Source organism: Vitis riparia, chromosome 4, assembly GCF_004353265.1.
Source record: "Vitis riparia cultivar Riparia Gloire de Montpellier isolate 1030 chromosome 4, EGFV_Vit.rip_1.0, whole genome shotgun sequence".
NCBI classification, from domain to species: domain Eukaryota; kingdom Viridiplantae; phylum Streptophyta; class Magnoliopsida; order Vitales; family Vitaceae; genus Vitis; species Vitis riparia.
In genome coordinates, this window is record NC_048434.1 from 17161692 (window position 1) to 17189625 (window position 27934).

At 29.0% G+C, this 27934-nt stretch overlaps 1 protein-coding gene and 1 long non-coding RNA gene across 2 annotated transcripts; one reads left to right on the forward strand and one right to left on the reverse strand.

Annotated features, from left to right (window-relative positions):
- Positions 1-856: 856 nt before the first annotated feature.
- Positions 857-1937, reverse strand: LOC117913287. Its single transcript, XM_034828234.1, has 2 exons — positions 903-1937; positions 857-867 (listed from the first exon to the last, which is right to left on the reverse strand). Exons 1-2 carry the CDS (start codon positions 1594-1596, stop codon positions 857-859), a joined length of 705 nt encoding a protein of 234 aa, XP_034684125.1. The 5' UTR covers positions 1597-1937.
- A 10446-nt stretch (positions 1938-12383) lies between these two features.
- Positions 12384-15796, forward strand: LOC117912360. Its single transcript, XR_004651007.1, has 3 exons — positions 12384-12491; positions 12569-12710; positions 15443-15796. It is a non-coding gene; the product is annotated as an uncharacterized LOC117912360 (long non-coding RNA).
- The last annotated feature ends 12138 nt before the right edge of the window (positions 15797-27934 follow it).

The following is a 27934-nucleotide window of genomic DNA, read 5'->3' on the forward strand; positions in this document are numbered from 1 at the left end:
TCCATACCTTGAGTAATCATCTGTGAATGTCACAAAATACTCAAAACCACCCCTAGCTTGGGCACTCATTGGACCACACAAATCAGAATGGATTAATTCAAGAACATCGTTGGCTCTATTGCCCTTTAAGGGAAAAGGTCTCTTAGTCATTTTTCCTTCTAGACAGGATTCACACGTTGGTAGTGCCTCCACTTTCAATGAACTCAAAGGTCCATCTTTAACCAACAGAGAAATTCTATCTAAATTAATATGACCAAGTCTCAAATGCCAAAGATAAGTATAACTCAATTCAATAGGACGCTTTCTTTTCAATGGAGCAACAATATCAAAGTTATTTACTTCAGAATTAGTAAGTTGCAGTTCAGGTGTAACTTTAAGAATATATAAACCATCAATTAAAGAGCCAGAACATATCATTTGTTCTCTAAATTTAATAACGACAGAATCATCATAAAATTCATTAAAACAAACAGAATATCCGTTCTTACTCAAACTAGAAACTGAAATCAAATTCCTTCTAATCGAAGGAACATACAAGACATTCTTTAAAATCAATGTTCTATTATTCTTAAAATTCAAAGCAATGTTTCCTAGAGCTAAAACTGCAACTTCAGTGCCATCTCCCAGAAAAATGTTCACTTCCCCTTTACTTAGCTGGCGTGTTTCCTGAAACCCCTGCAATGAATTGCAGACATGATTAGTGGCTCCTGAGTCTACACACCATTGGTGTGTAGTCAACACCGCTAAACAAGTTTCAACAACCAGTAAATGAAAAGGAGTTGTACCTTGCTTTTTCTTGGCTAGCCATGTCGGACATTGTAGCTTCCAGTGACCAGGTTGCTTGCAGTGAAAACACTTACCTTTTGGCTTTTTCACAACACCATTTACACCATTAGCAGCACCATTTTTGTTCGGCTTAACATTTTTCTTTTTCTTACCCTTTTTCTGGATAGATGAAGAAGCTCGCTCAATGTTAAGCACAACAGGTGCAGCTCCTTGCTTAATAATAGTCTCAGCAGCTACCAGCTCATTCAGCAGTTTAGACAGAGTAAAATCCATTTTATTCATGTTATAGTTCAAACGAAACTGCTGAAAACTGGGAGGCAGAGTGTTCAAGACCATCTCAATCTGAGTAGCCTTGTCAACTTCAGCACCTAGAACCTCCATGTCATTCAGAAGACTCATCATCTTCAAAACATGAGTTCTTACTTGAGTTCCTTCCTCCATTTTAGAAGTCAGGATCTCCCTTAGTGCGTTCTGCCTTGCTGCACTAGTTTGGTCTCCAAACATCTCCTTGAGATTTTCTAAGATGTCATAAGCTGTATCCATTTTCTGATGTTGATGTTGCAAAACATTTGACATAGATGCCAAAATGTAACATCGCGCCATCTCATCAGCTTTAACCCATTTCTGGTGAGCCTTAATTTGATCTTGAGTGGCACCTTCACCGGGTTTTTCAGGACACACTTCATTGAGCACAAACTTATATTCTTCTGCAGTAAGCAAAATGTCCAAGTTTCTTTTCCAATCAACATAGTTAGGACCCTCAAGCTTGTTTTGGGTTAGGATATTGGCTAAGGGATTGAAAGATGTCATTCTGTCACAAGATTATGCATAAAATAAAATTACAGCAATTCAATAATAATAAAAAAACTGAATATAAATCAAGATTGCATAATAACAATAATGACAGCAAAATTCATATATGCATCATAACATCCATGGACAGTAATCTCGATGGGAGAATTAAACTAAACATATGTTATGCATATAAAAGCAACATAAGATCAACATGTACCACTCGATGGGAGAAAACATGCCTCTTAAATATAAATGTGAAATTATAACTTCTAGTCTATGTCCCTAATTAATTTACTCAGATAGAGAGATAAATAAATATAGACAATACTAGAAGAGTTACAGTGATTACATCAAAACATATCATCTGCCGATGAGGAAGAAAATGTAAGTAATCACAACTAGCAACTCTTGAAATACTCACAAATTAATGGAAATAAATGAGCTGCTGGTTTACTAAAAACATTCATGTTATCAAAACCAAAACTGCAGCAAGCATGTTCTGATTTGCGATAGAAAAAATAACCTAACAAAAATCAGCAATAAACACCAATGTTCAACCATGTAGCATTCTAATTATTGTCTTTTGCGCAGTCTACAACAGTACAATCTTATTGCAAAAACTCGCATGGCAAATCACCAAAATCACAAATGAAATTATGCATGACATTCGGATGAACAGCAGTGAACTTATGCACTTATATTTAAAAAAAATTGCAGCCATTATCACTCTTGACTTGCGATAATTAGAAGCATTCAACAATACAATATTATAATTGAAGCATTTTATGAAAACGGCAGCCATTAACATCCTTATATGCAATATAATATTATAATATTGAAAATGGCAGCCATTAACATCCTTATATGCAATATAATATTATAATATAAAACACCCATTATCATGCCAATCTTCGTTGAATTCAAAAAGAACAAACCAAGAGCAATATAATATTAATAATTGTGGTAATGTTAAAAAAAAAACCCAATCTGCGTGTTAACATCAATGAACATATGCATATTCATATAACAACTGCAGCCATTATCTCTTTAATCCAACGCATATAACTCTGTTTTCATAATAAAAGAAAACAACAACCATTTGCGTTGCAAACAGCAAACACCCAATTTCCGTCATTCAAAAATCTTTTGTGATTTTGAATCGTAAAACACCCATATCATACAATAGATGAAACACAAAAACAATCCATTGTAAATATGAGAATCTATATAAAAGATGTTTAGCTACCTCCAAACGAGTTTCAGACAAAGCTCTGATACCAATTGATAGAAACCATGATTTACGCAGCGGAAACAAATCATGATGAAACAAGTATGGAGGCAAGCCAAAACCATATGTAAAAGACTGACCTTTTTCTCTGCTGAAAACGCCCACAATCTCCTACAATCTTCTGCTGTTTACCTTATCAATTTTCCGGACTATGATTTCTGAGTGGGCAGAAAAACAATAGCTAGGGTTTTTTACTCTTTTTTCTGTTTCTAATATATCAATCTCTTCGATGGGAAGAAGACCACTTTCTAAGAAACTCTTTCCCTTAAAATGCTCATTTTAAATAAATTAGATTATCTATTTTTAATTAAATAAAATTTAATTAAAAACTAATCTATCATTTATTTAAAAAAACCGCTTTCTAAGAAACCCTTTCCCTTAAAATGCTCATTTTAAATAAATTAGATTATCTATTTTTAATTAAATAAAATTTAATTAAAAACTAATCTATCATTTATTTAAAACACATTATTCATGTATAGTCCAAACAATTAAGGCACAGCAGGGACCGCAGGAATAAAATTAACAAGGCTACTAATTATAATAAGAATTCATACAGGACCAGTATATTCTCATTATAATTAATCACAAATTATACCACTAAAAATTCATGATTGAACTCCTTATTAATCTTACAATTCCATTACATAATAATTTATGTTTCCCACGTTAAGATTACAGATGCTATTTACATCAAACAAATTACTGACAATTTATTTTAGTAACAATAGATCTTCAAGATTGTCGCTTAACTTAATTCATGTGTCGGATAAAAATCCGCCTGCAGGGTTTACACTATGAAACCTTATAAGCTTACTTAAAGTGCATCATCAATCTCTATACCGAGACGTGGATTCAATCATTATTTAATACATCGCAAACATAAAGCGTCTTTGTCCAACTCATCGAGTCTTATCGCTCCAATAAATGAAACTCACTCTTTAATGAATCAAAACACAAGACATTTTATATTTGCTCATATTAATTAAATCATGATTAAAAACATAAATCTTATTTCTAATGTCCTAGAGAATATGTTTTAACAGTCAGTACAAAACATCCATTCTCTACTTGGTCCAGTTAGTTATATATAAAATATACTAACACAATTATTATTAAATTATACCGAAAGATTAATTTATCTAATGCAAATCTCCAATTAAATACAAAGAAATAATTGTTTATAGAATGTCATCATAATAACATACTATTAAATTCACGCATATGCATGGTTAATAGTATATCTCTATCAGTGGGCACTTTGGGAATGAGAGCCCGGATCCTTATTGTGAAGAAGTATTGAAACCTGTATTGTCTAATCAAGTCTTTCTAGTAGGGAAGCTTTCGATCCATTCATTCCCAAATTGTTTGAGAGCTTGCACTAGTCGACTTGGGAAATCTAAACATATGGATTCTGGAAAGAACATCCTACATGCTTGGTAATTGCATGACATAGACACCAATGACTACGATAAGACTTGTACAAGGAACAAAGGGTTGTGACGAGACTTATACGAGTAACAAATCTTGAAGGGGAACCTTATCCAATCACGTTAGCAACAAGTGTTAGAGAAATCAACCATACACTGCCTAACACGAGATTTGTCCAACCTATCGTAAACACCATACAACCTTGAACATTTGACTCCTAACATGTCAAATGTCTTTGGTAAATTTTATTCTTCATAATATAAAATAATTTTTAATTTAAATATATTTGGTAAATTTTTTTTATAGAAACTAATTTTTAAAAAATCTATTTTGAAAAAAGATTGCTTAAAAATATATTTTAGACTCTAATTTTATAATTTATAATTATTATTTTGTTAATTGGGTGAAATACCATATAGTCATGGACATGGTATATCCTTGTCTTTAATTGTTGCCTACTAAAGTCCAAGGAGATGTTAAGATATATTTATTTTAATATAAATAAAGAATTATAAAAATAATTTAGAAAATGGGGAAATAATGTAAACATGAACGGTCTATAAAATATGAATGAATTGAGAACCCAAGAAAGGCACTTTCACTAGGAGTGGATTTGGAGGAAAATAATTTTCATTTCATGCCTTTATGCATGTTTCCAAGATTACCGTCCCGTCATAAATGCAGGTTGCCACCCAAAAAAGCAAAGCACGTGTGGTTTTTTTCTTTCCTTTCCTATTTTTTTCCTTCCCCAAGTCAATCCTCCCCTATTCCATTTCTCTTCATGTTTTGTAAAACGTTTTTTAATTTTGATTTCTTTTTAAAATAATCCTTTTCCCCCCTGTTTTTGAAAACCTATTTAATTAAAAAGAGCAAAATTTATTTTTTATATGTACAATTCATTTATTCATTATTTTTTTTCATTTTCTTTATCGAACTTTAATTTTAACATGATATATAATTAATACATTAAAATAAATTAGTTTTAATATAAAATTATATTCACCCATAATAATTAATAATCTAATAAATAATTAAATAAATACTAACATTTTAAATAATATTGATTTCACACACACACACACACACATATATATATATATATATATATATATATATATATATATATATATATATATATATATATAATATTTTATTTTATTTTTTATTCATAATATTTTTATATTTATAATATTTATAATTTCCAGATCTCATTTTTTTTTTTATATTTTTTATATTTTTAATTTTTTTATAGAATATTAAACTTGTTTTTTTTTTATTTAAAAAAAACACTATCCACATGTGTTTGAAATTAAATTTTTTGTTTTCTTCAAAATAAAAATAGAAAAATAATATAAAAAATATTAACATATTAACTTACCTTTAATTTCATTCAACAAAAAATTAGTTATGATCATTCTTTAAGAATATTTAATTTTAAAATTAATATATGAAGGTAGGTAAAATTAAAAATTTAAAAGCGTTTGCATTAAATTTTTGAATATAAATTCACAATTCCCATCATAATACATTGATATTTAAAAAAAAAAAAAACAGAAAAACTGATAATTTTTATTAAATATGTAAAAAGGTATATTTTTGTTGAATTAAAAATTTAAACTATTAAAATTATTTTTTATTTTTAATAAATATTTTTTAAAAAAGTACATTATGTGTATTTTTTTTTGCATATTATTTAATAATCATTGCCAAAATCATAAAAAACTAAATAGGTTAGTACATCCTATTAACTACAGTGACACTTTTAGCTACTAATATTGTTACTTTAAATAAAAACAATGCTATTATCTCTAGTTGCACGTTTGATATGTAACCTAAAATCGTGATGAGTGATAAATAGGCTAATATATACTACTACCTATAATGGTATTTTTAGTTCTAATATTATTACTTTTAGGTAAAAACAATCATATAGATGTTGAAGTGATAATAGATGATATGACAACTGCGTACGTGAGGCCTAATCAAATGTGCCTGTCATTTTATTTTTAGTTCTAACATTATTATTTTTAGGTAAAAACAATCATATAGATGTTGAAGTGATAATAGATGATGTGACAACTGTGTACGTGAGACCTAATAAAGTGTACCTGTCATTTTACCTGATAGAGGTAGCAACCCACCTTCAATCGATTGAAAGGTGGTCTTCGAAGTATGTAAATCAACTGGTTGAAAGGTGGTCTTAGAAGTATATACAAGTTATTATTCTAGTACATGATTTATAAATTATTTTTCCCAAAATATAACTCCATGAAACCCATTTTTAAAAGTTCTCAATTCATCCATATTTTTTAGATGGTGCATCTTTACATATTTTCCCCTTAAAATTTTTTGCTTCAAGGGATGCGGATGTGATTATATTTAATAATGTATATGGAATTGACATGGTGGTGGCTTGTCCTAAGCCGACAATCTTGAGATCCCCGATTGTAACCACACAAAAGAATGATATGACTTTTATGAAAGTTGTACCATTTTCGATTGTGACTACACAAAAGAATGATATAATTTTTATGAAAGTTGTACCATTCTCGATTGTAACCACACGAGAATTTATGTGAGCCACAACTTGGCAAAATTGAATCGGGTTTTTAGCTTATCCAAGCCTAATTCGAATTAATAAATACTTAGTAAAATTGAATTAAGTTTTTAACTGATCCAAGGCTAATTTGAATTAATAAATTCTTAACTCAACTTTATTTAAAGTGTTTAACTTAAATTTAATTTGACTTTAGTTTTTTAAGTGAATTTACTGTGGTTAGATTCAATTGTTCTATATAAGAAGTTCAAGATGGATGAGGTTAGATTTGACTGGCATATAAATATTTTTGTTTTAGTTATATATTTATGTCATGATTAAAATAGTAAATTATATAATATTTGAAGTAATAAAAACGAAAATAAAATTTATTTATATTTCTAAGAAAATGCAATTTAGATAACATAATTACTATTTTATACTTTTTCTTCAAAAATATATTATAAATAAATGAAATTAATATTATTATACATAAAATTACATGTATTAGAAAGTGATTAAATGGGATTTATGTTAGGCTTGTGATACTCGAAACTTGAGTTAAGCTTAATTCGAATTGAATTGGGTTAAAAAGTTATAATTGAGTTTATAAAAGTTATATTAAATTGAATTAAATATCAAAAATGATTATAAAGGTTAGTCAAAAGGTTTGAATTGAGTTTAGATTTGGTTGTATTATTCCATCAAAATTGCTCCAAAGTGTCATAATAAGAGGAAAAAAAGAAAGGTTAGAAGGATATCTAAATTCCTTTATTCGGTTTACTATGGGAGAGTACAATTGAAAATTATTTAAAGATTTTTGTATCTTTAAATTCATCATTTTATATATTTTTGAAAATATAATGGTGTAGACCCCTTTTGTGGGGGACCCGGGAGAGAGTTTTTTTGACTTCTCTGCATTTGTTTCTAAAATAAGGGGAGGGGGCCCCTTTTCTGCTAGGGGAAAGCGGCATTGGACGAGTAGCAAATGGGGGATGACAGCCATGCTGGTGGTTAAAAAAACCACCATGCTGCTGATGGGTGAACAGGAGAGTTGGTCATGGCTTGTGAAAGAAGAAAAGAAAAGGGGATGCAGAGACGGGGGATAGCCAGAGGGAGAAGAGGTGGAAGGATAGCGGTCTGATTTCTTGCCCACCCAGCTGGAGAGAGTTATTTCGAGGTACGTTTATTGTAGATTTTTCGTCAGCATCTATTGGTGTGCATTTCTACTCTGTTTTTACTGATTCTCGGATGATGATTGTTGATTGGGAGTGAGCACCTTCAGATTTTTGCTAATGGTTTTGTAGTGGTTTGGTTTGCACTGGTTTTGATTTCTCCATGAGATATTTTTTGTAACCACGTTTTACCTTTCATTTGATGCTCATTTAATCTTACCCACCATCATCTAAGCCTGTTGGTACTATATGAAGCATAGCTTGTCAGGCTCATTTTCTTGTAGCAACTCTTTGTGCTCTGTTTTGGTTATCCTCCTCTGCTCTTGATATCCGTCCATGGTGCGTGTCCATTTTCTCACCTCTGCTTGAGGGGTAAGGAACTACAGAAAGTACTCGCCAATATGGCTCCCTGTCCTTTGAAGTGATTAAAGTCCGAGTTCAAGATTCTTGCAAAGAATTAGTTTGATGGCTTTCTGAATCTAAGAAAGGAGGACTGTTCAAGTGTTCAATAGCCCAGAGCGACTTGTTTGGCTGGCCGTGTTGCAGGATTTGGTGCTTTCCTTAGTTACTAATCTTGCTGTCAGTACCAACGTTGGAGATCGGGCTGCTCTAGTGGCAGCCATGGTTGGAATGAATAAGCGGTAACTGAAGTGTGGTGGGTGTTCCGGGTATTATGGCACGAGAGAATCTGGGTGTTGATGGGCAATGCATTAGTCAACCTTCTTACCTTTCATGAAGATGTCTTCAGCAGCCCATCCCTTTATGATACAGAAGCTGTACCATGTTATTTATGGGATTTGACTTATGTTGGATATGCTACAAATGGAACCATGCATGTATAGTCATTCATCCCTACCCATGCCATTACTCACCTCCATTAACCTAAACCTCTCTTCACTACCCACGTCCCCAATACCTACCCCACCTAAATACCTATAAACCCATTCATTCCCCTTACATCCGAGAACCATTTGTGGTTTTCTTTTATTATTACTTTCTTGCTTGGGAATCATCACATGTCAATGAAGTCAATGGAAGATTTTTTTTGTGGGCCATCCTAGAATGTACATGCCCATTTTTCTTTTGATCTTACACGTTTCATTCTAACCTCCAACTTTTACTTTAGTTTATCTCATTATTATTATTATTATTAATATTATTATTATTATTATTTTCTAAATTTCATCTTCATATAAATTTTTCAAAAAGTCTAGTTACTAAATTTAATTTTTAAAATATCACCTAAAAGTAAATCTTCAAGAAATAGTAACAATAATTATAAATTCCGGTTTTCAAATTCTAATCCCCAATTCCCATAATTCTAATCTTTCACACTTATTTGTTTAATTATTATTATTTTCGTTATTATTATCATTATTCAATTTATCCATTTATTTATTTCTTTTAAAAATCTCGATCATTAAAATTCAATTTTTCAAAAATCCGACTTCCAAATCCAATTTTTAATCTCAAAAATTCCAGTATTCACGTTCACTCGTTTAAACATTATTTCGTTATTATTATCATTATTTTATTTATTTGTTTGTTTATTTCCTTTAAAAATTCCAATCATTAAAGTTTAATTTTTCAAAATTCCAATTTCTTTTAAATTTAATTTCTAAAAATCCAAATTCCAAACAAACTCTAAAACTCCAAATTCCTAATACTTCAATTTCCAAATAAATCTCAAAAATCCAATTTTCTCTTGAACAGTTTTAATTCCACTCCGATTTTTAAATAATGTTCTATTTCTTTTAATTTTTACACAAGCAAGCATGAATGTCATTTTCATAATTTCAAAATAATGGAATTTGTGAGATTAATTCGTGCAAGATCAATCGGGCTTTGGTGGGGGCCCCACATAAGTGAATTTATAATTGATTGATTTAATTGCCATGAATGATAGATTTTATTATGCTCTGTGACATATCTCGTGATTGTTATTATGCACTAACCTCACTTCTTGACAGCGCTTCATGGATCACTGCCCAGGTACGCATCCACATCTGCTCTGGTCATTTTCGGTATGCATGTTTAGATTCTCACGTGTGCATGATCACTTTGAGTATTCATTGATTTTCTCATCAATTGCCATGATTGCTTCATCTTATTAGTAGAGACCCGACTTTAGGGACTTAAAGGGGTGCTACGGTCTGTACCGTACCTTCCCGATAAGTAACCTGACCCCCGAACCCGATCCGGTTTTTCGCAGATCGCCTTTTCTAAAATAAGGAGTCACACTTAGGGTTTTTCTTTCTTATTTTGTTTACCCTTTTAAAAATAAAACAAAAATAAGTGGCGACTCCAAGTCATTTTCTTAATGAACTAAAAATCAATTTTTCAAAATAAAAAGAATCGAGCTCGCCATCGAGTGGGAAACGCATGAGCCGAAATGCGGGGTCCACAAATGGTCGAGTCTTTCAAACTTTCCATGGGATCGAAACCTCAGGGTATTGACCACATCTACAATAACTAGTATCGAGTAGTTCTCCATAGGATCCAAACCTCCAAGTATTGATCACATCTACCATAATTAGTATTATGTAGCTCATAACATTCAACTAGTAATAGGAATTGAATCCACGATTGTGTATTTTTATTGCACATCCCATCGTTTACCCTAACCAATTAGATACTTTGATGGACTAAAAATTTGCAATAATTGTGTAAAAGGTTTGTCTAAGTGAAAGAAAATTAGGGTGGTGCCCTTCAAACTCTCTCCATGGGATCCAAACTTTAGGGTTATTGATCACATTTACAACAACTAGTACCAGGTAGTTCTCCATGGGATCCAAACCTTTGAATATTGTTCACATCTACCACAACTTTTACTAGGTAGTTCATGACATTCAACTAGCAATAGGAATTGAATCCACGACTATATATCTTTATTGCACATCCTATTGTTTCCCTTAACTAATTAGGTACTTTGATAGACTAAAAACTTACAAAAATTATGTAAAAGATCTATCAAAGTGAAAGAACATTAAGGTTGTACTCTTCAAACTCTCCATAGAATCCAAATCTCAGGGTATTGATCACATCTACAACAAATAGTACTGTGTAGTTCTCTATGAGATCCAAACCTACGGGTATTGATCACATCTACCACAACTAGTATTGGGTAGTTCAAGACATTCAATTAGTAATAGGAATTGAGTCCACGATTATGTATCTTTACTACACATCTTATCGTTTGCCCTAATCAATTGGGTATCTTAACAAACTAAAAATTTACAATAATTATGTAAAGGTCTATTTGAGTGAGAATATTAAAGTGGTGTTTGTTTTTTAAACTTGAATGCAATTTGCTTTTAAATTTTACATGATTTATTTTTAACATTTTTTTACTTATTACCTTTTTAATTTTTTTTTGATTAAATAAAGAAAGTCAAAATATTTATTTTTTACTCAATACTCAAAATAAAATTTTGAAAGAACAAAAAATAATATTATTATGACCCTCACCCTATTAATATTTAATATAAATAAATAATAAAAAATAAAAAACTTAATACTTAATCCTATTAAGTTGTATTTAGAGTTTACTTATAATATTCTATTTAGATTTAAGTAAAAAAAAAAAAAACACCATTTAGGAGTTTTAAATAAATTACTTGTAATAAAAAAATTATAGGTATTGTTTGGATACATTTTATTAATCAATATATTTTTTAAATTAAAATTTTGAAAATTTTGAGGCAATGCCTTTACAAGAAGCTCTACCAAGTTGACATTTCAGAAAAGATACAAACTACCTATCCTTTTGGACAAAATAGAATTGCACATGTTTAAAAGAATACATTCTTGATAATTGTTTTTATTTTTTATTTTTTAATTCCAATTGTTTATAAAAAATTATTGATGGTATCATCATTATCTACCTAACCAAACCCAATAGCTAGTTTGTAAGAATTTTTTAAGAACAGTTTTTTATTTTTCAAAATAAAAAACATAAAAAACATGTTTAACAACCAAAAATTATTTTTGGTTATTTAAAAAAAAAAAGGATATTTTCATAGAACATGTTTTTTTTTTTTTTCACATTTTTTCTTCTAAAGGTTTTTTAAGAAATAATTATATAAATATATGAAATGATTAAAAATAAAATACTAGATATAAAAATTATTTTTAAAATATATATAAAAATATTAAAATCAGGTTAAAAATATTTTAGGTTTTTAAATATATTTTTGTTCTACAAAAAATCAAAGAATAATTTTCAAAAATTATTTTTCAGAATTATTTTAAAAAACAGTTACCAAACACGCCCATAATTTTCCGTTGGGAGGTGAGCCCAATAAAAGGCAATGAAGCCCAAGCCCACATTAAAAAGGGTAAAGAGGCCCATGCCCACATCAAAAGTAGCCATATTTCATAGATTTATGAGTTGGAATAATAACAACATCATCAGCAATGCCAAGAGAGACGAGCCCTGGCTTGAAGATCCTCTGGCTATGGACGATTGGCACTGCTGGCAGTACTCTCTCTAATCCTATTCTCGCCAACCTTTTTTCTCTTCTCTATCTACACATTTATGACCCCATGGTTTTGCAGTTCTTGTTACAAGTGTGATGAGGACAAGGCTAAGAGACATGGAACAACAGCTCACCAGAACTCAAGAGCAAGAGGCCACTCCCAATGACTCAATCATAACTGACGTGGTACCTGAATCTGAGGGATTTCTTATAGAAGACAGGTCATAGATTGAAACCCATCAATGGTTTGCTGTTTTTCTCAGCTTTTGCTGCGTTTTCCTTGATATCTATGAGCACATGCCCTATGTTTGATGAATTGCCTGGCTGACATTGTGGAATCCCATTTGAATGTGTTGACTGAGGTTGTTTTTGGTTATTGAGATTGTATGTAGCATTTCAGTATGCAACGTGTTTGTTGAAAAGTTTTTGAGTGGCATTTTGAAAACCTCTAATCCCCATGTCGATATTTGAACTGATTTTGATTTGCTTGAGAATGCTTTATTTTGGTTAAACTAGCGATGGATTGACCTGAAAGCCTAAACTCTTAGGAAACAGACAGCCAATAGCGTATATCAAACCGCAAACCCTTTAGCATCTTGTCTCAGGTGAGCTGCTCATGGGTTCAACAAATAGGGGAATAAACAAAAGGTTGAACCCTATACTGAAGATATAATACTATGTTCAACCATCAATTAATCCAAAGCCCTTATCAATCTAGTTACTATAATAATTCAAATTGCAAAAAACAAGAGATTGAACCATGGAAAAACTCATTGTTGAAAAGGGCTTGTAGAAGAATGAGTATTGGCTCTGAAATGCAACTTGTTTGGAACATCTTTAGTACAAAAAAGGGAGTCATTTCTAGTTTAAACTTTGAACTTCATGATCATCCTTGTGGTGTGAGCTTCTGAGCGAAAATTCGTTATTTTTGGAGTCAGAAGTCCTAAAAGACCAAGATTCTTTATGGAAGCCACAGTTGATGGACTTTTTGGGAGACTGATTAGATTATGAAAGTAATGTTAGTTAACATTCTGTTATGGTTTCTGGTTCATTTTTGGGTCCTAATTTCTTGGTTTCTATAGTTCCATGATTAGAGTGACATGGGTCAGTGAGGCTTTTGAATGCATGGGCTGAAGATTTTTAATCAGGGAAACACTGTGATTAGTGCACCTGGGTGTGGAGTTTTTGCACAAAGAGATTTGTTTTTTGGTATAGTGGATATCTATGCTTATGCCGATGATTGATTGCATATGTGATTGCTTCTCTCAAAAATGGGATTTCACATTATGTGGCCCTCATCTTGATTAAGGGTAATGAGTTGGCTATCGTAGTGTGGTGATCCATGTATTGTCCTCAAGGATGATTATGTATAAGTTGATCAAGGTATAAATGGTGTGAATTGATATGGTGAGGGTCCAATTGATGTATTGTAACAAATCAAATTTGAAAAAATTCTGGATATCAAAATTGGCTGGAAATCAAAATGAAACAACTATTAATGACAAAGCTCTCAGAATTGGATTTCACTAGAGATTAATTTTCTTGGTGAATTAGATCTCATATTGATCCATTTTTCATCTAGTTAGGTGAAGATCTTAAATCATCGCTAAACCAATTTTAGATTTGGCAATAGGTCTAGATCAAATAATTCTCTATGTAGAAATTCCAGTTCAATTGATCAATTGTTCACAATTCAATCCAGTTGAAAACAGAGCATGGCAAGTTGTGTCTCTTCTTGCTCACTGAGCAATCAAATTCAGCTATAAAGCATGCTAACCCAGCATCTAACAAGCTTGAATGAGTTGAAAGATGAATTGAACTTGATTTCACATCCATCTGCAAAGATTAAAGCTTCTCTTCTTCAACATCATTTGAAATCAACGTAGTTCTTCAAGAAGTCTCACCCGAATGCAGGTGCAATAATTCAAAAGCGTAGAAATCCCCTCACAACATTCTCAAACATGATTTCTAAACATCAACAAGGGAAGATTGATTGCACAAGAGATGCAATCATCTTCCTTTTGCAAGAACATTCAAACCAACTTGGAGACAACTTTCAAGTGATGATTTGAACTTTCGAACCAGCACATGACATGTGAACTCTTGAACATTTTCATCTGAGTCTTGAATTTTATTCCAAACCATCTTTGCATGAAAACTTTAAAAACACAGTTGCCGTGTGATCTCACATGGACATTTGAAATGGCAGAGCACAAGTTTGCATGGGGTTCCAAACTGAGTTGCTACATCTCTCGAATTATAACCTACTGGTCCTGTTCAAATGGCTCTTTGAATTTGCACTGTAATGAAGTTTCAAACTGCACTGTCAAGCATCCCAAGTTTGCACATGCTACCCCATTTTGAATTGTCATTCAAACTTGACCAAAACATGTATATTGCTTCTGTTTTCTCACCCATAAGCTGTCTATCATCTGGTTCCTTCCTTTGCATGAATTTAGCCCCTTTACTATCCAATACCCATATATCAACAGCATCAATTAAACTTTCAATCCGGGTTTTTGTGTTGTTCCTCTAAATCCATTCATTACTTCTATCCTTCCCTTCAACACACCCACTTCCTCTTCCCCTGACACTTCTATTTGATGTTATGCTCACCATCCACAATTTTAATACAGCTCAATCATTAACAGTTCATCCACCATTCCAACTTCCATCTTCTTAAGCTCACCCTTACTTATGCATAATTCCTTGCCAATTATACCTTAAAACATTTCCACAGCTCATAAAGACTATTGGTAAGCACTGTAAGAGGACAATATGTTAATTGCATAAGTTTAGAATGATCATTACCTAAAACATGTCAATAGAGTTCTAAATTAGCATCAATAATATGCGCTTTTTAAGTAGTAATTAGTTGAGCAATGAGATGGTTATTTCAGATATGGTACATGTGGCTGAGAAAGAACTTTGCATTTGAATTTTGATTCTATAGGCAATGATGTTGCAGCTCAAGTAGCTTCACAAGGATGCGACAAAGTGGTGTTGGTGAGCCAAGGAGGGTTTCTCACATAGGTTTTTTTTTTTCTCTTTAATCTAAATTATTGTGCTCAGGCAAAGAAAAAAAGCGGTTTCTTGATTCAATTTGCGCAAGATCCAGTTGTTTAGTATGGAAACAAAGCAATAAGAGTAGGAATGGATTGGTTTTGCTACTTACTATGCTCATAACAGAAGCAGCATCAATTTTCTTTTCTTACGGTTATATTTCCTGTTTCTGCCAGCTAATGTTTTTTATCATATCCATTGTCAACTCATTAAAAAACAGAATGTTTGGAAACTTCTTTATTTATGTGCTTATTATCATTAATCAAATTGATTATATTTTAGTTGGTTTGTATTGATATGAAAATATAGCAATAGAACAAATGGAAGGATATATGAGTAGGTTGATGGAAAACAAATTTTTGTAATGTCTCTATATGAGGGGATGATGGAATCATAGGAAGTAATATTCCTTTTTTCTTTTTCCCCCAAGGTGTAGATCAGCTCTAGTGTCCTTTGGCAATAAGAATTAAGACCAGAGGTCCTTGTATTTAGTTGTAGGGTAGGGCTTGGATATTCTTTTATTTTATAGTTAGATCAATATGTTTAGAATATGATGATTAGGATCATGAATCATCCTCTTCCTTTGACAAGAATCGATAGTAATATATCATAGACGATGCCTTGAGTTGATGAATAATGTCACAATCTGCTCCATAATTTGCAAAAATCTGCTCATACCATTCAAGAATCTCTGAAGTTGTATTGCAATATTTTGTTTGTCCTACAAGTTTAAGATAAAAGCCAAAGTAAGACTAATACCTTTTTTCAAATGATATATAGTACATCAATCCTCTAGAAACATAGAAATGCCGAGACCGAAAATTTTGTAAGAAGAATGATGAAGATTGTTGTCAAAATATGAAACATTTTTAAACAATAGAGGTTGTCAATATGAGGAATAATATACCATCTAGGTTCAAGACGTTATTAAAATAGCTTTAGCATGGAATCGTGTGTAGCCTTGGATAGTTGGAAACAAAAAATGTAGACTTGCTATTAGAAATATAAGCAACAAATTGCTGAGATTTCTTATTATATATATATGATCCAAATCTCTGTACAACCGGCTTTTTATTTCATGTGCCTTTCTCTCATTTAATTACACAAGTGATTATGGAGTACCATGAAATCTCATTGCCATCTCTTGAAGGCGAACATATTGGGGATTTGGGGCACAATCTCTTGGAAATTCATTGTCATTTTTTTTCCGTCTACCATTCAAGTAATTAGAGTAGATCAATACTTTTATTTCAAATGATACAATATGAATATAGTATATCAATCCTTCAAATTAGGATTTCTAAAAAAATGTATAGGAAAGAAAATGAAGAGGAAAAACAAAATTAGATTTAAATACAATAAATTATTTTTACAAGCTACCTTCACTTATATTTTTCTTTCTATATTAATATTAAATACTTTAAAAATGTATAAAATTTTAATTAATTTTAATTGTATTTATGGAATACGAGAAAACTATTTGTCTTAATATTCTTTTTTCTTTTCCTAATATTTTCTAGGAATCAAACATTGTCTTAGAAACATAGAAATATTTTGTAAGAAGAATGATGGAGATTTTTAATTGTATTTGTGGAATACAAGAAAACCATTAGTCTTAATCTATATATATTAATATTTTCTAGGAATCAAACACTGTCTTAGAAACATAGAAATTTTTTGCAAGAAGACTGATGAAGATTGTTATCAAAATATAATTTTTTTTTTTAAATAACAGTGGTTGTCAATATGAGGAACAATATACCATTTGTTTAGCATGAAATTTTGTGAGCATATGAATATATTTTAATATTATGAAATATTTATCTTTTAAAGTAAAAGAGACATATCAATGAAACCAATAGCCATTGTTACCTACCTTTTTGAAGCAAAATTAAGAAAACCATGAAAAATTTCACCAGTATGATGATTTTTTTTTCCTTTTTTTTGGTATATCTTAGGCAAGTATAATAATAATAGTAATAAAAATATTAAAAATACCAAGTACCATGGAGACACAAATATAGAAGATATCACGAGGATATCATAGATTATTTTATTTTAATCCTTGTTTATGTCATGAACCTCCTAACGGATTTAAATGTCATTGCAATTGGAATAATTTGGAAGGAAATGTAGATTGAGAAACAATTAAATACCTACAATATAAATTTAGTAAGTCAATTTAGGTTTTGATTTGTTTCTCCTATTTCTTTAACCTTTCAAGAACAACCATCAAAGTATTCAATTAATTGATTCATGTCTTGGAAACTCTAAAGTTGTATTGTCATATATATATATATATATATATATATATATATATATAGCAATCATAGTAGATCAATACTTTTATTTCAAATGATATGATATGAAATATAGTGTATTAACACTTTAGAAACATGACAACATTGAAGCCAAAAATTTTGTAAGAAGAATGATGATCTTCATCAAATTATGAAAAATATTTAAACAATAGAGATTGAGGAATAATGATACTACTAGTATTACTATTATTATTTTCAAAAAAAAAAAAAATTTCTATCTAAAAATTCGAGATGTTACACAATAATTCATTCTTTCATGTACTCTAATTAACTTATTTTATTCAACATACTCATTTGGATAAATACCCTTTCATTTTATCTTTTAATACACGAATTCATTCTTTCAATTAATTTATTCTACTTAACAAATCTAATTTGAATAAATATCCTTTCATTTTATCCTTTTAACAACAAAAATTTTCAAGTGTTCCAAAACTTTCTTCTTAGCTTGTAATTTCTCTTTTTAAAAAAATCTTTCCTTTATAATCAAAACCTTTCTCTATGTAATCATTAAGCTTGTGTCAAGATTTAAACTCTTTGTATCAAAGTATGATTTCAATACAAAGTTTATTTCAGATTCAATTATTATGCTTTATTTTATGCTTTAAATTACATTTGTAATTAATCTTGATGACTCTATTTATAGAGAAAATTGACGGACTTGAAACTTGTTGAAATCCACAGGATTGAAATTTGTTGAAATTTACAAAGTAAAACTTGTTGAAATACACAAATTATTTGAGTCGACAACTTTTTGATTTTTGCAAAATAAAACTTCTCCCATGTCATGAATCATGTTTTCTATCAACTTTATATATTTCACACGTTTCTTTTGAAGTAACTGTTTAAATGGAGGACACCACTTCTTCCATTTTGAAAATTTTTCAAAAAGCTTTTCACCCATTAACTTTTCCATCCACTTTCTTTGTTTTCAACTTTTTTTTAATCATTAGATAACTATAAAGATACAATTGTATAAAAAATTCTTGAAATCTTTAAATATATTATTTCTAAGAGAAGATTTTCAAATTCTTCTCTAGCTTGCCTTTCTTTGACATATTTTCTTTTGTACATATCCATAAGCTAAGAGAATTGAGATTGAAAAAGAGAAGGGACTTAAGGAAGGTCATTTGAGGAAATGGTTTTTTGAATATTGTTTTCAGTAATGAATTTATAGTTAGAAGAACCATAAATCTCAAAGTCTAATTGTCTAACAATCATTCTTGATCTCTAATGATGAATTTGTTTTTTGAGACTTGGCCAAGAGGCCTCTTTTTCGAACAAAGGATGTTTTATCAATAGACTTTAAGGAAAATGAGATGTTAAGATGGGTAAACTCCTCCATCATTCGACTGCTCAGGATGTTTGCTTTCAATGATGAGTTCAATTGACTTTACAAATACTATAAGTGAGAGCACACTTATAGTTTTGCATTTCTAATGAAAAAAAAAAAAGAAAAAGAAAAAAAAAAGGTTGTGAAAAGATGTAAATATTGAAAAAAAAAAGTTGTAAAGAAAGAAAGTGGATGGAAAAGTTAGTGGATGAAAAACTTTTTGAAAAGTTTCCAAAATGAAAGAAGTGATGTCTCCCATTTAAAGAGTTACTTCAAAAGAAACATGTGAAATATATAAGGTTGATAGGAAACAAGATTTGTGACATCGGAAATTTTTTATCAATAATCTATAAGAAGAAACAAAGACGTGTCGACTCAAATAATTTTATGGATTTGAACAAGTTTCAATCTCGTGAATTTTAACAAGTTTCAAGTTCGTCAATTTTCTCTATAATTAAAGTCATCAAGATCAATTGCAAGGCAGGGACAACTAAGAGTAGATAAAAGCTAGAAGAGTGTTCCCAAAAAATCTTTTTTGCCTTTTGTAATTCATCTCATTTAAAAAATCTGTCATTTGTAATCAAAATCTCTCTCCATGTAATTATTAAGCTTCTATCAAGATTCAATAAATGAGAGGAATTACAAAAGACTAAGAAGATTTTTTAGGAACACTCTTAACTTGATTTGTTCATTATTGTATTTGATGATTATTGGGCGATAACCGTCTAAGTCTATTTTGACTTTGCAAATATTATAAGTGAGAGCACACTTATAGTTTTGTTTTTTTAATAGAATTTTTCTACACAAAGGATCAAATACTCATTATTGATCTTGTTATAATTAGTTTACCAAATAAAACTCATTCCTTGAATAGAAATTCCAAAAGTGCTACAATCAACAATAAATTGCATCATGTGTTTGACTGTGCTTATCCTGTAACTTGAGCCTTCTAATTTATCATCTAAGATCTTGAAGAAGATTTAAATTTTTGTGTTGATAAAATGAAAATCTTGAATTTCTTTTGAAAATTTTAGAATTTTATTTTGAAAATCTCAAAATTTTTTTTTTTTTGAAAATATCACATTTGGTTGTTCTTTAAAAAATTTTCTTTGTTTCCTACTATTGAAAGTTTCAAGATCTGTATGCATTGTTGTGCAATGATTATTAGAACTTGAAGTTGTGCAATGTTTATTAGAACTTGAAGGATTAGTAAAACCATCTAATTGTCATTTATCTATTTAAAATAAAAAGATAATGTATTTAAAACTTCCAATTTTTTAACATCACTTCATGCATTTTAGACAATAGAGGTTGTCTAAAATGCATTTATGTGATTTGTCTAGATTTTCTATATCTTTATGAATCCTAAAGGAAAGATTACTTTTAGGAAATATGAGAGAGTAAATTTCCTAAAACTAATATGTTCTGGCTAATAAAGTTGTACATTAAATTTTGTATCACATGTTTTAGTCTATTGTGGATATTTATATTGAAATATTACCATATGATAGTGAAAATACAAAGAAATTTTGACCATTCTCTTAGAACTAACAATAAAAAAAACTAAAAATTTAGATAATCACTAGATTTTGAAAATGCATTTTAACTACATTTATTTTGTAGGTAAGTTATTGTATCTCATTTTATATTTCCTTCCAAATTATTTCAATTACAACATGTGGCATTTAAATGTGTAATTTGGAAGATATCCTCATATCTTTTATATTCGTATCTCCATGCTTTTTTTTTTTTGGTATTTTTTTATATATTATTATTTTTAATTTTCATATTTGCCTTAGATTTACCCAAAAAAAAAAAAAATCATTATACATTTTAAAATCTACAATCTTTATAATTTTCTTCATAAGGTAGGTATCAATGAGTATTGATTTCATAGATATTCCATTTCAATGCTATTTGCACTTTTAAGAAAAAAATAATTTATAAGATGAAAATATATATATATATATTTCAAGCGTTCAATTCCCTTCTCATCATGTATATGCAAGGTTCAACACTGATTAATTCATTCAATGGATACACAGGTTCCCATACAATAGGCCAAGCAAGATGTGTGACATTCAGGGATAGGATATACGACAATGGAACTGACATTGACACCGGCTTTGCCAGTATCAGGAGACGCCGCTGTCCTGTTGATAATGGAATGTGATGTAATCGTCCATGTTCCTTCAAAAAAATGTTTTTCTTCCCATTTGTCAACCTTTCATTATCAAAATTTAAAGGAAGTGCTTTCATTACACCGGCAAGTCATGTGCATGATGGGACCAAGATTGAATGGTGTCATTGGAAAATACACATAGGGACATGAAAGCAAGATTCTAAAATGGGAGAAAAAGTCTTTTATCAAGAGAATATTACACAAACACCACATGAGGTAACTAACAATACCTTAGTTCTCTAAAATTACATTGACAATCCCCACAGGCCCACACTCAAGTTGTGTGTACTTGTTATTCAAAGAAAGGATAATGCTAGTTTCCATAATGATGAAGCAGCATTCATTTCAGGACAGTTTATCATTGCTCATTTTGCAACTTGTGCCGGATGTGAATTTGATGTTGATGACGCTTTCTGAACAACACCAACTTGAAAAGAAACTGCTGGACCTGGTGCGAATGCAAACAGATCTGCCAGCACAGAGTACCTTAACATAGCACTTATTTGAAGTTCAAAATTTTCAATTATGATAAGTGCCTGAAACCTACTGCTTTTGTTGCATTTGCAGAAATGATATTTTTTTTTTTAATATTATCTTTAGTGATGAGATTATAGTTAGATGAACTATAAATCTTAGAATCTAGGTTTCTGGCAATCATTTTTGATCTCTTATGATAAACTTGTTTTTTATCTACATATTATAGACAATTCCATGGTAAATATTTTGAAATGGTATATTATTCCTCATATTGTCAACCTCTATTATTTTAAAAAATAATAATTATATTTTGATGACAATCTTCATCATTCTTTTTACAAAAATTTTCCATGTTTCTAAGGCCCTATATTTGGTAAAGTATTAAAGAAAAATAATTGTCAAAAAAAATTATTTTCTCACATTTGATATACATAGTTAAAATTAGTTAAAAACTTGTGTATTTCTAAATTATTTAATCTTTATATAAAAGAGGAAATATGAGTGAAATGACTTTAAAGTAACTTATAAAAATCATTTACTGTATTTAAAACTAATTTTGATTTTTCTCTCTATTTTCTTTCCTTCACTTTTCCAAGGAATCAAACATAATCTAAAGGATAGATATACTATATTTCATATTATATCATATGAAATAAAATATTGATATACTTTGATTAATTGAAGGGAAAACAAAACATATTACAGTACAAACTTAGAGTTTCCAAGACATTGTGCCCCAAATCCACAATATGTTTACTTTTAAGAGATGACAATGAGATTTGGCTTTTCGAGATTTGGATCATATTTATAATAAGATATCTTAGTAATTTGTTGTTTATATTCCTAATAGTAAGTTTACATTTTGCTTTCCAACTATCCAATGTTCATTAACCATATACACTGTATTATGATGTATTTATTAAATTGTTTAAGGGTTGAATATAGATCAATTTGGGCATTGCTTTTAACTTTGAATTTTAATCACCTAGTAATGATGTTCAATTTTCATTATTGGAATTGAACTTTATACAAAATATGAAATAGAATTAGAGGAAAATTAAATTAAGATTAAATTTGTGTTACATGAATTTGGGAATTTATATAAAAGATGAATTGATTGAAGATTAAATATTGTTAACAAATGAAGTCAATTGTAAAAGGTTGAGAATTTGATGATATTCAATTAAATGATAAAAATAGAGGGTTAAATTGAGAGTATGATAGAATATATTTTTATTTGAATGTAAGATAAGTCATGATCTTTTCGTTCCCTTCTTCTTACCATTTTTTCAATAAACTTTTCAAATAAAGTAAATATATGGTCTTTGGTTTTTTATTTTTTTTTATTTCTTTCCCTTTTGTCATGTTAAAGGAAACTACATCGATATCATTAATTATTCATGTGGAAAGTTACGAGTCCTTAACTTTCACTTAAGAAGGAAATAATATAATTTTAAATTAAGTTAATACGCAATATTTTGTACTTAAACTTTATAATAAGTATCCTTAAATTCTCATATGGTGATTATTATCAATAATTCCAAAGAAACTTATATAATATTTTATATGAGATATGCATATCAAAGCAAATTTTTAGTAAAAATGAAAAATATAAGAAAGTTCTTAGAGATCAAATAATAGAAGTGTCTAACATCCAATTTATTTATTTTATTAATTTAAAATATTACCTATTCACATACCTCACATGAAGTTTCCATGGTACTTTTCTAAAATGTTTATGCAATATTTTTATTATTGCAATATTACTATTGGTCCATTAAGGTGTGACTTATAAAAAAAGAAATCCATTTTAGATCATTTGAAAGTTGATTTTAGTAATATTTTTATAATTAAGAAATCCATTTTAAGATATCTAAAAATTTGTTTTTGTTATCTTTAAATAATTAGATAATTCAGTTTCTTGCAAGAATTTGAAGAATAATGACTAGAAAGTGTGAATTATAAATAATGATTTCACATAAGTTTATTAGAAATGTTTTTCAAGTCTTTGGTTTCGTATTGGTGAAAGAGTAATGAAAGTTTGATAAGTATTATAAATCAAGGGTATTTAATTAAATCAATTAAATTTATAAGACATTAATTGAAAGGATGAAAGTAATTTTAATTAATCAAATGAATCAAAATTAAGTATGTCTTGTGAAAGAAAAAATTCATGTTAGGTCATTTCAAAGTTAGTTTTAGTAATTCTTTTGTAATTAAAACATTCACTTTAGAACATTTAAAAATTTGTTTTGGTGGTCTTTTTATAATTAAAGAGAATTGATTGATCTCAAGGCTTTAAAGAATAATTGTTAGACACTCTGGATTATAAATAATGGTTTCACATAACTTTATTAAAAATGGATTTTTAACCTCAGTGTTATCAAAGGATTCTCTCTTTCTTTTTGCTCTACATCCAACAACACTGACAAATTTTAAAGAATTATTAAATCAAAATGGTGAACAAATCAACCAATTATTAATAAATGTTGCCAACCTGTTTGACGACTAGGATTATTACATTTTTGGAAGATGACATGGCTAAAATGCTGGTAGAGGCGGGCAAACCACTAGACATGTGCAGGAGTGCTTAAACTGATGCAATTTGCATTTGCATTTCTGAACCATGCTTCTCGCACCGTATTTTGATGACATCTCTATGAAGCAACCCAACATTTTAGTTGGACATTTTCCTGGAAAATACTCCGTCGTAGTGCAATATTTTATTTCCCCTGAAAGGAAAAAAATGAAAGATAAAGTTCGTATTAACATTTTCTTTTTTGAAAAAAAAAACATTTTCCTTTTTTATTTTTTTATTTTTTGATTATTAAATGTGTTTTCTTATTTGTTTTTTGTTCTAAATAACAAAAAACTGTCTTTAAACATAGAAAATTGTTCTTGAAAATGATTGCCGAAGAGACCTTATGTTTTTTGTTTCCTCCCTCATGATCCCTTTTCTTTTTTCTTTTTCTTTTTATTTTTTATTTTTTTAGAGAATATAAAACCATTTTTAAAAAAGGTTTATACCTCGAGCTTGAGCGAATGTAAGCAGACTTGACAAAAGAACAAGAGAACGCATGAGAGAGACTACCATCTTCTTTTTCATGATTTCTTGATTTTCCAACTCTTCCAATCATAATGACAAAAATAATCAAATTTATAGACATTGAAATCACATATATAGAAGTTAAAATAAATTTGGCAACTAATTGAATATCAGACTTCTTAGACTTGTTTTTTGTTTTTTTTTTTTCTAAAATACCCTTTCACATGTTGAAAATTTTCAATATCTGTCATGGATTATATATTTATATTTTTGCACATTTTTTCTTTTTTACTTTTTTTAAAAAATATTCTTTCAAATATTAAAAATTAAAACAGTGTTGCATATATTTCCATATTTTAGTAAATTTTTTTTGAAGTAATATATGCTATAAAAAGAATAATTTACTTTATATCTTTAAAAATAATTTAAAAAAAAATAAAAGAGAGATAAAGAAGGTCAAACCTTATGGAGGAAAAATTGATGGACTCACCAACGAGTCTACTATTTATGGGTAACCTTATTGGTAAAAGATAAGTCCAAACTAGATGGATAATTATCTTCATTCTGTTTTTTACCAATATAATTCAAAAACAAAATTTGAATTTAATGTAATCTTATCTACTTATCTACTTATGTATCCTCCTTTTTATTCAACCCACCTATGGACATGGTGAATTTAAAAAATATTTAAATTCTAACAGAATTCAATATTGATTTTTATATAAAATAATAAAAATTATTTAAATTTTCATCATCCCTATTTTGACATTATAGATATTCATAATAAAATAATCACTTAAATCTTATTTCTAAAATTGATAACACTTTGAAAAAAAAAATCATATTTTACTTAAAGTTTTTATTAGAAACTTATTATTCTTTAAGAAAAGCTAATAAAAAATAATTTATCTAAAAACAACGGTAAGACCAAATTGGCTAAAAATTTCAATTTAAATAAAACAATAAAAATATAAAAATGATATTTAATTACAAAATAATTATTTGGGTTTATTACATTTTACCCCCAACCTATAACGTTTTTTGCACATTACCCCATCGAGTTCAAAATCGAGCAATGTATCTTCATCCTTTATAGGTATATGTAATGTGTATTTTTCTGAGAGACGACATTAATTTTTTTAACATAAAGAAATGTGCTCTCCGCGTAGTCAAGGGCAAAATGGTCATTTTTTTTGGTTTATTACATTTACCATCCAACATATAGTGTGTTTTGCACATTGCTCCATTTAATTTCAAAATCGAGTAATGTACTCTTCATCCTTTATAATTGTATATAATGTGCATTTTTTTAGAGACGATGTTATTTTTTTTATAATTGTATGTATGTAATGTGCATGACCAAGGGCAAAAGGGTTAATTTTAAACCCTAACCAACCTTCTCTTCTTTGTTTTTCTTCTTTTTCTTCTCTCCACTTTTTCACTCTCCTTCCTATTTCCATAGTAGTCGATGCTAGATAAGCATTTGGACATTTGTTTTTCACCTATAAAAAGATACCCACCAAGGAAAAGTTTTGGTTTCGCTAAGATTTTTATTAAAAAATTTGCAGAATTGTGTGATGTGGGACTTCCAAATTCTTGATTTGGGTTTTTTTTTTTTAAAAAAGATTGGTTTTTTTGGATCTTTGGTTGTGATCGGAGGTAATCACATCGAATTGAAGTGTTTTTTTTTTTTTTTCCTATTTTAAATTTATTTTTTGGAGGGTTTGGAGCTTTGACATTGCAATTGGATTGCCCTTGGTCATTTTGCCAAACTGGTTATAAATTGATCATTTTGCCCTTGGTCATGTGGAGAGAACATGTCTTTATGTAAAAAAAAATAATATCGTCTCTTAAAAAATGCACATTGCATACAATTATAAAGGATGAAAGGTAAATTGCTAGATTTTGAAACTTAAGGGGGCAATGTGCAAAACACATTATATGTTGGGAGGTAAAGTGTAATAAACCCAAAAATGGACCATTTTACTCTTGATCACGTGGAGAGCACATGTCATTCTATTAAAAAAATTAACGTCGTCTCTCAAAAAATACACATTGCATGCAATTATAAACGATGTAGGGTACATTGCTCAATTTTGAACTCGATGAGGTAATGTGCAAAACATGTTATAAGTTGGGGGTAAAGTGTAATAAACCCTAATTATTTTTACTCATGTTAATATGCAGACATAACTATTATCTAAGAAGTAACAAAATTCAATGTGTGACACCAAATTTAAATTTATAATTTATAGATATTATTTCACAATAACATTTATATGGACTCAAATATTTCTAAAATTCTCCAGATTAATATAACAACACATTTAACACAAAATTTAATGGATAGTTTTATTAAAATTTGTCCCTAATTTAGGTGTTCTCTTGGATATAATTTTGTTTTTACTATTTTTAAAAGTATAAAAAATTTAATTATGTTTTTAATTTTTAAAATATTTAAAATAAGAAACAAAAATATATTTAGTGATATATATAACTAGAAGTGTACAATTTGAAGATTGTTCATTAAGCTATTGTGATAAATTAATGTCATTGGTTTGGTACAAATGAAAAAAAAAATTGAAAAACCTTCTCAATAAAAAAAATCAATAATATTTATATTATTAATTTATTCGACATTCAAACATTTACAAGAAAGTAAGATATGGTAAGAAAATTGTCCTTTTTAAAAAAAAATGTAAAAATGGAAAGGAAAGAAAATAAAAAAAGAAAGAAAGAGTGAAGAAAAATAACATATTTCTTCAAATTCATTTTATTTTGAAAATACATCATTTTCTAATTATTTGTAATTATATTTCATTTTCTTCCATATTTTCATGATAAACAAAACATGAAAAAAATAATTGTTTATCATTAAAAATATTTAAAAAATCAAATATAATTAAAATTGGTTCGATATAATTTTTAAATTATTTAGTGTTTATATAAAAGAATTAAAATAAGTAAAATCACTTTCAAGTAGTATATAAAAATAATTTATTAATTTTAAGTTTTTTTTTTCC